General features: G+C 37.1%; 2 protein-coding genes across 3 annotated transcripts; one reads left to right on the forward strand and one right to left on the reverse strand.

Annotated features, from left to right (window-relative positions):
* The first annotated feature begins 6,217 nt into the window (after positions 1 to 6,217).
* Positions 6,218 to 8,366, forward strand: LOC117631055 (NAC transcription factor 29-like). The gene is made up of 3 exons (XM_034363983.1): positions 6,218 to 6,289; positions 6,437 to 6,966; positions 7,400 to 8,366. Exons 2-3 carry the CDS (start codon positions 6,502 to 6,504, stop codon positions 8,003 to 8,005), a joined length of 1,071 nt encoding a protein of 356 aa, XP_034219874.1. The 5' UTR covers positions 6,218 to 6,289; positions 6,437 to 6,501; the 3' UTR covers positions 8,006 to 8,366.
* Positions 8,367 to 8,566: 200 nt separating this feature from the next.
* LOC117630964 (syntaxin-71-like) lies at positions 8,567 to 11,158 on the reverse strand. 2 transcript variants are annotated; one of them, XM_034363847.1, is made up of 9 exons: positions 10,816 to 11,148; positions 10,475 to 10,600; positions 10,023 to 10,185; positions 9,816 to 9,901; positions 9,612 to 9,680; positions 9,484 to 9,528; positions 9,327 to 9,389; positions 9,124 to 9,200; positions 8,567 to 8,895 (listed from the first exon to the last, which is right to left on the reverse strand). In XM_034363847.1, the coding sequence occupies exons 1-9, from the start codon at positions 10,969 to 10,971 to the stop codon at positions 8,880 to 8,882; spliced, it is 801 nt and encodes a 266-aa protein (XP_034219738.1). In that variant the 5' UTR covers positions 10,972 to 11,148; the 3' UTR covers positions 8,567 to 8,879. The 2 variants fall into 2 exon arrangements, with proteins under 2 accessions (XP_034219738.1, XP_034219737.1); XM_034363846.1 differs by lacking the exon at positions 9,124 to 9,200 and having other exon boundaries at positions 10,816 to 11,158.
* Between the last annotated feature and the right edge of the window lie 3,457 nt (positions 11,159 to 14,615).

Below are 14,615 nucleotides of genomic sequence, written 5' to 3' on the forward strand. Positions count from 1 at the left end.
GCGTTTCCCGAGATATACACTTTGAGAGGAGAAAGGACAGTCCGTGACACCTCCTCTCCTCTGTCGCTCTCTCGCTGGGTTTCCCTGTGGGAGGAAATGAGGGACCCAACAAGGACGACTGTGGATGTGGATCATCTGTGATGCATGCTATACCTGCATCATCCACCATCCACTCCATCATGATCATCATCATGGCGGTGATATATATACGTGTACATCATCATCACATGTTCCTGTCATTGATAGTACTTACTGATCATGATCATCATGCAGTGTTTTCAGATATAGTACCAGGTCACTGCTGGTGCATGGAGCTAGAACACATGTGTATGTAAGATGAACAGAAGATCTTTGACTTAATATCTTGTGATTATAACTTGAATTTGAACTGTTTCATTTGTATAATTTTGTTCCTACTTGGTTTTGAGATGTTTCATTGTTGGGACGTTGGTTATAATTATAACCTTAAATGACATGATTTCTAAATGTAGTGTTATATATTTTGCTTATTTTAAAAGGTTAGCTATGATCTAATCTTTGAGTTTTATGATCTAGATACTGCTATATGTATGGTGCTATATGATTCGCACGTAATTACCTAGTGTTTCATTAGGAGTAAATTAAGTTTGTTGTTTCTTTAAATAGAGAGATTCAATTATATGACTTAACTTGGAAGGATATATTAGTTAGGGTTCACGTTGCAATATGATCTTATGATTTAGAATTATCGATTCGTTAACAATATAATCATTAGATAAGACTTAAAATGAATTATTCGGATTACAATATCAAAAAAAAAGCAACGAATAAGGCACCAAAAAAGAATCCTAAGTGATGAACTTCATTAGGTTTCTTATTAACTTTGGATATGGTCAAGCTAAATTTAACCTAATTTTTTGAATTTTGTCTTTGAATTTGAACAGTTGAATTATAATGAGTTCTATTCTCAAGTTCTATTCGTGAATGATTAATGAGTTTAAGTTGTATGCTCAAAACTCCAAATTCGAATTCATTATTCCAATTATTTTTATTTAAAAAAAAATTGAATTGGGGACTTAATTAGTAGGCAAGTTTGTACTAAGCCGCCCTAATTAGTAGGCAAAGTTGACTTGTGTATGCAATGAGCTTATAGACTGGGCGACCATTTCACCACTCTATGTATACGCATTCCAGCAGTTACAAAGCTGTTATTGGCCTTTTTCTTTTCTTACCTATCGATCATATACGACATTAGTTTAGGTACAGCTATGGAGTTCACAAATTCCTTTTACTATACAGTTTGAAACTTGACTGTGCCAAAGAGAGAGAGAGAGAGAGAGAGAGAGAGAGTTAGATTTAGAATATTTCCCAAACAATAAGTGGCCTGGTCTTGCGTGGCAAATGGGTCATTATGTTATGTTGACGTCCTTATCTGAGCTGACTTTGAGCAGACCCACGGTTTCGTCTTAATTTTTTAAATTAAGCAATAATACAACGAAGCTAATGGAGAATAAAATTATAGAAAATCATAAATTAAAAAAAAAAGGAAATAAAATACACAATGCTTTTGGCTGCATGCATTCGGAGCTTCCTTCCAGACATTTGATGCCATCTCGTCCCACTCCCCATTCGGTATCCAATGTTTAAGTATCTCCAATATCTCTTTCAAATACTGCATGCACACGTATATAGTTATATATATAAATACCCAAAACCCAATGTGTTAGTTCTATATAGATCAGAAACCTAATTTCCGGAGAAAGAAATTATAATTTATTTTATAAAAAAAAATATAAAGTTTGGATCTACGGTAGGTAGAAGAAGAGAATGAGGTTATTATATCCATGCAGATGTGTGAGTAAGGACGCCCTTTGCATAAATTATTGGCTCATATTTGACATGTTATGTTGTTAATTAATTTTTATATTTAACGCATAATATCTATTAGAAATTATTTGATAAAATATTGATTAATACAAATGCGTTATAGGGTTAGAATTTCAAACATGCTATGAATCAAGATGCCCCTTAACACATATTTTTTTGTTTCAATTACAAAAAAGACTATATGATCATGATCGCACCAAAAAAAACATGTCTAATGTGAAATAAGAAAACATATCTAATGTCTTGGACCAAGGACATTAAATATTGATGCCTCGATGGTCTTGAACCTATGTACTAAGTACATGTAACTAAACTAACTAAACTTTGTCAAATCAGTTTGCATTAATAATCCAATTTGAAGATTTATGATATCTATTGAGAATTTCCCATTAATTATTCTGAACCAACAAAGAGATATAGACAATTAAAATGTTTACTTATGGTCGTCAGTTTTGAACCAAAGATCAAGAAAGACAATGCTTACTCATAGTCATGGCAAAACATCTCATCGAAGACAACCTCCTTCTTTGGGAGTAGCCACTACCACATGGGGCTGTCTCTGGGAAAAATGAATATATATATATATATATACACAATAACGCTACGGGCACCAACTTGTTTATCAACTTTTGAATACCAACACATGTGGCACATGACATGGCAACCTATGTCATCTGCCACCTCATTTATTTTAATTACATAATTTGTTATATAAATAAAAGAATTTCACACCTCAGATGACATAGGTTGCCATGTCATGTGCCACATGTGTTGGTATCCAAAAGTTGGTAAACAAGTTGGTGCCCGTAGCGTTACTCATATATATATATATATAATTTGAACTCACAACATAGATGAAAAGGAGGTTGTCTTCGTAATTTTGAACTCACAACATATAAAAAAATCCTGGTTATGATTTTTTATTTAATTTTTTTTCTTAATTTTAGTTATCAAAACTTTAATGTAAGATAAGGGTAGAGTAGGAAAGAGAATGAATAAAAAAGAATAAAATTGATTAAAAAGTATTAAAAACAAAAGAGAGTGAGAAAATCAGCTCCCTAAAAAAAAATATCAACTTTTTTCCTTTGATAATCTACACATAAATTGGAAAACCCATTAAACTCAATAGAGAGCAAAAGTTCACAAACTCAAACAAACCATAGGTGGAGAGAACACAATTTAAATAATAAAAACCCCAAACAAACCGTAAGTAGAGAAAAAAAATAAAAAATAAGAGAAAATGTAACAAAACTTAATTAAATGAATTAACTCAATTGAAACTTGATAATATATTACATGGAGAGTAAGAAAATAAATTAAAGTCACAAACATGGTTGTAAAAGCAAGAAGGAAATATGTTGTGTCCACCAAAAAAGAGAAAAATATATGAAAAAGACTTAGATTTTTAGAATTTGTGTTAAAAAATATTATAATAATAATAGGTATGGTAAATTTAAGAAAAGAAGTAGGCATGAAAATCAGGTTCTTGAAATATTAAAGATATCATAAAATATATTAATATACATATATTTAAAAAAATAAGGAGCGGGGGCCTGGGACCACACTGGTCCCTTGGATTTTGAATTATTTTCAAGGCTACTAGGATCAATTTGGAAATCTTTTTTAAGTGATAATAAGTTCCAATCAGGTGTATAAACACAACATATAAAACCTATAATCTTAATTAAAATGATTTTTAAAAAAGTAAAAAAAAAAGTATTATTAATTAATTGTTACAATCTAGAGCTTAGTTTATACTAATAAAAAATAATTAATAATAATAGTTATAAATTCAGGTTGTAGAGGGAAAATTAATGATATATAAGATCAAGATTCAGGGTATTGAAATTTAATTCCCCACTTGAACCCAAAAAGAGAAAAAAAAAAATAATTCCCCACCTGACCCACTTGTGTCCCTCCAAATTTGAATTAAAAATGGAAGAGGGCCAGAGGGCCAGAGATTATTATCTATTCGATAAAAACAGATATTTGGTTTGTCGGAATTGTTGTCTAGACTCTAGAGATTTGTGGTGTTGAATTGTTTTTGTTTTTGTTAATTCTTCTTGATGCCAATTTTAAATGAAGCTTTGGAGTTGGCTGCAAGCTGTCGGTGTATAGAGAATCCGAATAATGCGAGGTGCGAGGGGAATTTTTCTGCATTCTCTATTCTCACTCATCTGTTTCACAAACATTTCAATACAATCAATAACTATTCATTAATTCCTCTAAAAAAAATCATTATTCATTAGTTTGCGAATGCGGGTTAGGCATACTAGTTGGTCATGACAGTATGTCTGATCTTTTACCCTCGAGTTTGAATTTCCCTCTTCATGAAAAAAAATTATGGAGCTGCCTCTCCTATGTATTGACCACAAGATCTTAGCTAATTAACCAGTGTTATTGGGAAAACAATTAACCAAAAAAAATATCTATGTAACAAACACTATCATATCACGTCATCATGCTAATGCGACCGGCTTAAATAACACGTCATCATACAATTCATAAACATTATAAGCCTTTTCTACTTTCTCCCTTTGTTAAAGAATTTTTCGTTGCTGCATGAATTGGTGTCAATATTGGACCCAGTAAAATTTTTAGTCATCTTTGAGTACTTGAAACCTTGTACGGGATGTGGGATCCACCATCTACAGATAAGAAGCAATTCAAATCATAATCAAGCTCCCCTTGGTCACTTCGTTTTCAAATGCACATACCTTTACCTTATGCTTTCATCTATGATTAAGAATTAATGGGTAATTAATTCATTAATTAACTTCATAAACTTCTAGTACACATGGATTGAATGAATGGACTGAGGATTGAAGAAGGTCGGTCAAAGTGTGCCACGTTTGGTATCTTTGTCCCTGCCATACATAAACGTAACTCCTCTGAAAGTGATGTTGGTCTTCTTCTTCTGCTTCTTCTTCTTTTTCTCCATCTGGTTTTGGAAATATTTGGCCGCCATGAAAGTGTTGAAGCTTGCCAACAAATGAAGCGCCTCAAAGTTAACGTTCTGAGCCATGAAAAAACAAACCAGGAACCTCGGTCGATCCGATCCATGTGGAAAGAATGTTCATTTCTTGTCTTCAATTGCAACCACTTTAAATTTGTTATGTATTCATAAATTCTAATCAAAGTTTGAGAATTAGGTTTGTGTCTGTATTTTTCGAAAAGTTCCATCTTCCACATTTATCAAAACATATATATGAAAGTCATTGTACATAGTACAGGTACGGCTATGAGTGGTAATTTTGATTGGGTATTTATATATTTATTATTATTATTATTATGGAATTCCATGAAAATTCAAAGACGAAATAATTGCGCATGCAATTTCTGAAACTTCAAAGGGAAAAACAGGGGACGTGTTGTTGAAAGAGACTCCAAAATGGGGACGAAGAAAAATGGTGACAGTGAGTTTCCAAGGAGGAAAAGACATACAATCGAATCTTGGGGATCAAGTTGGCCTTTTTCTGTTTCTCCTCTTTTCTATAATGTTCTATTTCTTGGAGTTTTGTTATGATCAAGATATGTGGTATGGAATGCAAGGGCTAAAGCCAAAGATAAGACAACATCCCATCAAAACATTTTCCATGGAACTTTAATTCCTTGCGTTAATGAGTGAATTCCTTTGACTCTACACTAATTAAGTCACCTCGATCGAGCGCCATGAATCTGGACTATTTATCATATTAATTCTTGTTTGAATGTGTGATTCAAATTCAGTGTCCGATAATATAAGTATTTATGTGAGAATATAAACATGTTAAAAAGAGAACATGACCCTTAAGAGAAGAGGCTAGAATTGCAAGCCATGTATAAACCTATCAATGCTAGGAATGCAAGTTAAGAGGGAAAGGACACCTGGAATGCAGTCGAGTGCAAGCATGAAGAACAGTGTGGCAAGTGCTAAATGATTTGGGGGACAAGACAATCTCTCTCGGTTATATTGGCCGCAACCACCCCACCACCCACACCCCCCCCCCCCCCCCCCCCAAAAAAAAAGGAAATATTGTTGATAATGTTTTGTGGAATGATTGAACCATACATGCTATTTGTGCTCCACATTGCCAACATCACCACCTCAATCACATGTTCTTTGGTGTGCCAAAATAATTCAAACAAATTGAAACACATGAAACATATAATGGTAATTGAAGCAATCAAAACTAAAACTGATCTGATCAAAGATAGGAGATGAACCTTAATGTTTTTTTTTTTTTTTGTTTATATTGGGAGGGAAGAAACCTTGGATTTTCGATCTTGGGTGCCAAGTAGGGGGGAAATAGGAGGGCCACAACCACTGTGGTAACCTTGCTTCACAAGATGAAGCTTAATTTGAAGTCTCTGGCTCCTATGCATCTCTGATCAGATAAAGGATATGTGATATCCAACGGTTGTCACCAGTCAGGACAATAAGGTTGCTTTCCCTGACCAAATGTATCATATACATAAACTTCATATAATATATGTTAACAAAATTGTCCTTTTCTGCATGAGAGAAACTCCCTATAAAACGACTGCACAGTGTAATCAAACTTACAAACCATTTGGTCGATAATTTCAGGGCCTCATTGATTCCCTAGTTTCCTCCATCACCAAGGAACAAGCAAGCCTCCCTCCATCCCGAAAATGGAGAGGGAACAACAAACCTCTGATAACATTCAGCTTCCTGCTGGGTTCAGATTTCACCCATCTGATGAAGAACTCATCGTCCACTATTTGAAAAACAAAGTCACTTCAAGTCCACTACCTGCAACCATCATCACTGAATTGGATCTCTACAAGTATAATCCATGGGAGCTGCCAGCCAAAGCCTCCTTTGGAGAAGAAGAGTGGTATTTTTTCACCCCGAGAGATCGGAAGTACCCGAATGGGAGCAGGCCTAACAGAGCAGCTGGTTTGGGTTACTGGAAAGCTACAGGAACTGATAAACATATTTTCAGTTCTTGTGGAACAAAAAGCATTGGGGTGAAGAAAGCACTTGTGTTCTACACAGGACACCCTCCAAAGGGTGTCAAGACAGAGTGGATCATGAATGAGTATAGATTGCTTGACACAACCATGTGGTCTTCAAAGCAAAAAGGGTCTATGAGGGTAAGTTGCTTAATCAATTACTTCATATCCTCACAGAATACAGTATACGGTAGGTACGGGTAAGTTTCTTTTGCCGATTTGACACGTGGTGTTAGACTGTGAATCAAGACCATTGGTTATGTTGAAATTATAAGTGTTGAATCAGTCATGCTGAATCAGAACATGTTGTGCTGATTAATAGTCTAGCAACATAATAGGCTAGTAATTGATATTCCTCATTCTCTCTTCACCTTTGTAATTGAGCTTAATTATATGGATGACATTTATAGGGTTTCTAGTTCTGAATCCTCTACTGTTGTTTTCTATGTTGATATTGTGCTTATGTTCAACAATCATCGTATTAGGTTTCATTTCATTATTATTTTTCAGCATAAGCAGAGAATTGTACTTTCTTTCGATATTGTTAATAATTCTCTCATTTTCTTCATGACAGTTGGATGATTGGGTGCTGTGTCGGGTTCGACAAAAATGCAACAGCAGCAGGAGCATTTGGGAAGATCAAAACAGTCCTCCTAGCTATAAACTAGGTGCCTACACCAAGCAAGCGGATGAGACATGTTCAAAGGACACAAACCCTAGCATCGAAATGGTCAGAAACTATCTGTACAAAGATTGTCCAATGTTGCCCTACATTTTTGCCTCCCCTGAACTTCCATACACTAAAACCACTTCAAGCATAAGCTTTCTGGGTAGTGGAGACACAAAATCTTGCACAACAATTCACGAGAACGATTCATCCAATAAGAACAACGGGCAGCTTTTAGCTTCTTCCCTTGAAAGTTTGATCAACCCTTTCAAGAGAAAGCCTGCAGCAGAAGGAAATGGACACCACCAGAGTTTTGTAACACCAAGCAAGAGGATATGTAGCAGAGAATATCAGGAGGAAGTTAGCACATCGATCAGCCGGGACGGTTGCGCAATGAATTTCTGGGGAGTAGACCAGTCTGGATCAGCTGAAAATAATTTCAATGCAGATCAATGGAGCTCCATGATTCAATATCAAGAACTCAGTCAATTAATTGGCTTTCAGTGCAAGTGAGTAGCTGGCTAGAGCAGTGAAGCAAGGTGTGGATTAATTCCGTTATTATGTAGATAAAGGGATTCAAGATCACGAACAGAGGTCTCCATGATTGTGATTTTTATGTAAATTAGTGTGCAGTTCCGAATTTTCTTCGTTTGGTATACATTTGTGTGCAATTTTTATACATATAAAGAATAAGCATGTAAATTAGTTTGGCGTTTGCTGGATGTAATTAGCTGCAGCATTTCAAGATTGTATGTATATTCGCATATATTCGTTGTAATAAATATCTTGTAGATAGTGGGATGAGAATATAGAAAATTGCTTTACATTTCAACTTCTCCGTCACGTAAAGTGTTAATGTGGGTTATGGGTTTTGTGGTTGTTAGCTTGATATAAATTGTTGACTTATTCTTCATAAGAGTTCAGGTTTTTTATATTCAGTGATTTTCTATTGGCAAATGAGGCGTGGGAAAGCCTACAGAAACTAAATCAAAAGACAGTAATTTAGATACATCTGACAGATGAAAACTAAATCAGGCCCAGAAAGAATGCATTAGTTCCATAAGAAGTTTCATATAAAATCGAAAGGAAGCTGCCAATCCAATCTATTAAGTATGGGTCAACAAAGGTTTAATAAATTGAAGTATGGATTCAGATACCGCCTCACAGAGTACCAACAAAAGCAAATTAGAGGACACAACCAACTGCAACGTAAAACTGACTCATGTACTTGAAAAATACATTCATGGTAGTATGAACAGACACTCTTCAACATAAAATAAACAATCAAATAACATATATCAAGCACCAAACTGAGTCCTCAAAATGCAAAACAATACCGGACAAGCCAACAACTCTTGGAACTGGTCAAACCGCTCTTTATGCCACCTCAATTCTTCAGTACACTGCGAATAAAGATACCATGATCAGAATACAAAAAATGACACATCTTGAATAAAAAACGCAGACATGCAATGAAAAAATAATTCTGTGTATTTAAATCTGCATTTTAGGGTTGAAGTAGCTATAAAGTGTTATCACATATAACCATAATCTGAGCAGTGCAATGACATCTAGTTATAGATGTTTGTCTATCTCATCATATATGTTCATTGTATAGGATATGAGCTTACTTGTACAAATACGCAGCAATGCCCAAAATTACACACATCAATATAATATCAATACAGAAATTTCGGCTGGACCTCAGCTGTAACAAAAACAAAACATGCATTAGATCCAGCAACAAAGACTTTTTTATTTTTTTATTTTTTTAATTTATAAAAAGGACTCTAATGTGCATTTGTAAACTTAAAAAAGCTGCAAATACACTCACCTGGTTGACTGTGTCTTTCAGTCTGACATTGGTATTCTTAAGGTCAGCAGATGCCTTGTCCACCTATTAAGAAGGGAGGCAGCATTTAGTAATATAATTTTGAGAATTCAAACTGAACATCTTGGAAGCAATACTAGGAGAGGACAATGTTTCTCACCTTAGAGTCAATCTCATCCATCAAAGGAACTTGCCTATCGAATTCCTACATATGGCATATGATAAATTAAGTTAACATATGTTTATATATTGCAAATGAGTAAGTAGCATCACACAGAAACAACTAACCTCATTCATATCCTGAGCCATATTTTTCAATGTATCCAAACCGTCTGATATCATATCCAAACCTTGATCCTGTGAGCATGTCAAAATAAATAAAAATGCAAACCAATATCCATAACTCCTGCATCTAACTAGCAATATGCAACTTGCATCCTTTTAAAAGAAATCTCCATTGTAAACAAACACAACACAATATCTATAACTTGCCTGCTTAATTTTCCGCATTTCAAACTCTTGCCTGAATTGACTCGACTCCTCAGATTGTTGGAAGAATTCATTATCCAACCGCCCCTCTACCAAAATACATGAAACACATAAGTAAAGTAAACTGAAAATAATCAAATGGAACTGAGCTGTCCATACATTATAATCACTAAAAAAGCACCAAACAGCCTTCATAATGCAAAAAATTACCCGAATCAAATTTGATTTCAGTACGAGAAGCTGAAGCTGCCCAGCCGCCTCCAGTTTGTCTGGGTGCAGCAGGAGTCCCATCTGGTATATCCTGGATCCTATCTGGCAATGCATGGACCAAGTCATTACGAGCAGCAAAATCTTGGGTTGAAAGCCCTTTCACCTGTAAACCAATTAGCATCAATTATGAATCACGCTGCCTATACCCCAAAGCAATCATGCCGCCTTGTGTTGTATACTAAACAAGCAAAATTGGCAACTTACACACACGCAGAGGCATCTCATATACTCTTAAACAATACTAAAATCCCATATACAAGTGCAACCATCTTTCAATTTTTCAATTTTGACCAAAATGTGCTAGGCTACTATCAATTTCCCAAACAATTTGACGAAATGCACAATTACAAATGCGAACATTACCAAAAATCATTAAAACAGTAAGTGCTGACCTTCTTTACAGCCAACCTCTGCAACTTGGGAACCTCCTCAAGCAATCGAGCCTTGGTCCTCCGAATCTCAGCATTCAGCGCAACAGCAGATGCCTTATTTTTCTCTTTCGAAGCAATTTCCGCTTTCTGCAAATAAAAAGAACTCCGGTTTCAGTTCAGCACACCATAGAGGTGAAAAACCCTAACTTCACTCCAAAATTCCAGTGAATTTCGTCCGACTACGTCGGGATCAGCTATTAGCCTCTTGAATTTTCCCGAGTTTTCTCAGGGACCAAACAGGGATCGCATGGAGTGAAAATAGAGAAAGAGAGAGAGAGAGAGAGAGAGAGAGAGAGAGGGACCTGACGAAGGGCTTCAATGTCGGCGTCTACGGAGGCGTAGAGGCGAGCAAAGGCATCGTCGCCGGAGACGTTGAGATCCTTCTGCTTTTCGACGTCGTATCTGTCGTACTTCTGGCAGATCGCCTCTACTCTTGTCAAGATTTCGATGACGCTCATCTTCTTCTCTGGTTCGTCTCCCTCCTCCTACCTTCCTTTTTCGATTGCAGAGCTGAAAATAAGTCCAAAATCCAGGACCAGAAGATTAAGTTCGATTATTTATTTTTATTTTTTTGAATGTTTGTGTGTGGGTGGAAAACCAGTAAAGAAAGCGGTTTCAAAGAAGCAACAGCCAACAGCCTGTGTGAACTTCAAAAATAAATAAATAAAACATATAATTTTTTTCAGGAAACGATATTTGCCTCCATAAAGTAGTTTTTCCGCTATATATATTTTTAGTAAGGAAAAATATAGTTTTTTTTGTTTTGTTTGAGGACATTTTCTATTGAGAGGGGTGATAGTATACTAAATTTATACACACACTAGACGTGACAGGACCCGACCCAATTTTCGCTTTGGAATTCGAGCCAAGTCCTGTGCGTGTCCGACACCTGACAAATGTCGGGTACAAATGACCTTTTTACCCTTCTCGTCCCAAATTCTTTTCAAATTTCCCTTAGACTTCTGCCGAAAATTCAGCAGAGTTTCCCCTGTATTTTGACCAAACCCAAAATTTTTCCACCTGTTAAACAGTTAAATAAATCCACACCAGCTGCCAGAATATCTCAAGTAACAGATCTCAACTCTAGTTTTCCACTAAAACTAGATATCAGAGCATTTCCTAAAGTTTTCAAGGTTTCAAGGATTTTCTACAAAACTCTACCTTACTTGATGACGCGGAAGCTATGAATGGCCCAGTGGTGGATCCCGCGTACTTCTACGGCCTGGGGGCGAAAAACAGGTTGAAAATGTGAGTGGACAAAAATAATGTTCCTGAAAACAATTTTATAAACATAATAACCCCCAGTTAAAAATAAGTAAGGATTTAAATCGAGGGTTTATCTACATTTCAATACAAGGTATTCAAATAAGCATGTAAAAACCTACTGATTAATGTGCTCGTATAACTGAACAAATGTGTAAAGATATAAATGTGCGAATATCAAGAAACTGATATAAAATAACTGAAAGTCATAATTGAATAAAAGAAAACTCAAAATCCTTTGAAAATACCACCTATTTGTACCTCTTGTCATATCCGTCAATTCCCCTGGCAGGTCTCGGGCGCCACGCAGTCTACCCGAGCCGCAAACTGGCGAAATCAGGGGACTATGATCAGCCTGATCTGCCGGCAGATTCCTCGATGACACCAAGTCAGCTCGAGTCGCTCTGGCAGGATGCAGGGGACCGTAGTCAGCCTGATCCGCAATCCTGGCAGGTCTCGGGGACACAGAGTCAGCCGAGCCGCAATCCTGGCAGGTCTCGGGACACCAAGTCTGCCGAGCCGCAAATCCTGGCACTCACGGTCCGAGCGTCCCCGTAACTCGTGAGGCAAAGTCAAGTGCACTGACATAAACTGAAATCGGACTGGATATTCGTAGACATCGGTCCAACTCTGGGTAATCACCAAGTAAAAGGTGGGTACATGGTGGTTCTAAAATAAACTATTTTTAGAAAAATCTAATAACTCACTGCCTTTTTGTGAAACTGAAATGTAACTGCTGTCTCCTCTGATAGAGTTCTCAAACTCTGCTTTTTATATTACTGAGCTTCAGTAAATAAACAACACGTAAATCAAGGTATTGTACAGCGCAAAACACGTTCGAAATGAATAGTTCATAAAACTTCTTCAAGATTAAATAATGACATTAATCCATATAAACTGATTTGTAAAAGCTTATTTGTATAAAATCATTATAAAAATCACTTAATAATCTTATTTACATAAATCATTTATATAACTCATGCATATAAAATCGTTTAAGATATAACTCTTGCATAGAAAATCGTTTATGAAAGAAAGTCCACTCACTGATGATCCGAGCTAATTGGACCCTTCGAAGGTCCCTCCTGCAGGTCGACTGGACCTCTGGTGCCTGATTATCCATGAATAATAAATCAATAAACTGCTGAATAAAAGAATTAAATTAAACACCCTGCCCCGGCTCCTAGAAATACGTGCACTCATTTTAAAGTTACTCTTATGCCCACATTAGCTTTTTAGACAGTTAGACCGGCCTTAAAAGACCCGAAGCCTTACTAAGCGATAAACTGCTAGATCGGCCGATCCGGGACCCCGTGGGTTCACGATCTCCGATGGCCAATCTGGGCTCCTCTGAAGGTTCCTTACAGAGAAGGAACCATGTTCTGCGAGTTTGGCCCGAAACGGACGGTTGGATTAGCCAAAATCGCGTTATCGCTTAAAATCCAAATCCTAGCCCCAGGGTTCGCGATTTCGGAGTATCCAGGACTCCGATTGGCAATCCGTCGAATCCTACAAGATCCTGAGATCATGTAGACCGACATATCCGAAATCCAGCGCGATCCGACGATTTGACGACACTGCAGCCACTGATAGCGCGATATGGAAAATCCGTTCGGGGCTCAAACGGACTCCGAATTGAGATCCGGGAAATCCTACGCGCTCGTGACGACACAAGGGTCACAAAACTGCACAGAATTACTTCACCACCCTCACCCACGCGCCCCAGCACGCCCGGGCAGATTCGGGTGTCTAAAGCGATACCGGGTGGCCGAAAAATCTCGGAACCAAGACTCCAAACTCCTATCCTAGGTAAAACACCCCATTTGGAGTCACTTTTGTTCTTGGACATACCCCAAAAAGTGACTAGAAACAGTAGATCCCGGCGGCCGAATTTTTGGCCAGAATTCAAGTCTAAAATTGATCGCTTTAGAGCTAAAATCGATCGAAACCCATATATCCATCAGCTAGAACACGAAAAATAGCTGAGAAACCATACCTTACTTGATTGATTTGGTGGAGAAACGAATGAGAAATTCGAGCTGGAAGATCGGGTGAACTCGGGTGAACATCCGTCGGAAACCATGGTTTTCCGACCAGCTCCGGGCGGCCCAAGGGTGGAGGTCGGTCAGGTCTTGACGGTGAGAGGGAGGCGGAGCCGACGGTACCTTTGCTGGAGATCGGCTCGGCCTGTGGTGGACGGGCCGTCGCCTAGAAGTCGAAGCGTCGCACGGCTGGGTGCGACGGGAGAGGAAGAGAGGAGAGCGAGAGAAAACTGACGGGGCAGAGGAGAGAGAAGGGATAAAAATCTGACTTTTGACTAAATTACTATTTTGCCCTTCGCAGTATTTAGACCATATATTCTTCGTTACAGCTCCAATTCGGGTCTACTCCGTGTCTACGAACTCGTTTCGCCGCACTCTACGCAATGGCGTAAGCGGAATTCCCAAATTCTTTCTCGATTAAAAAGTCAAAATTTCCCCCATTAAAATATGCGAGGGCAAACTTGTCTTTTTTGCTAGAAGATATTATCCTTACTTTTTAGATATTTTATTTCTTTTTAGATATTTTGTTTTGGGTTATTACAAGACGAATGTTAGGACTCGAACCCAAAACTTTATCTGGGCGATAATTTTTTTATTATTTTAAGAATCAAATAATCCTTCTTAAGAAATCATAATTTTAAATATTTAATTACTAAATCATCTAATTAACCAAAAAAACAATGCACGCCAAAGTTGTTTCATTCGTGCATAAGGTTTTGAAAAGTTTACTAAAGAATGAAATTTGACTTGAATCATTGTATTGTATCACATTTCAATGTGAAAATAGGTGAGGGGAA

The sequence above is a fragment of the Prunus dulcis genome, chromosome 6 (assembly GCF_902201215.1).
Source record: "Prunus dulcis chromosome 6, ALMONDv2, whole genome shotgun sequence".
Lineage (NCBI taxonomy): Eukaryota > Viridiplantae > Streptophyta > Magnoliopsida > Rosales > Rosaceae > Prunus > Prunus dulcis.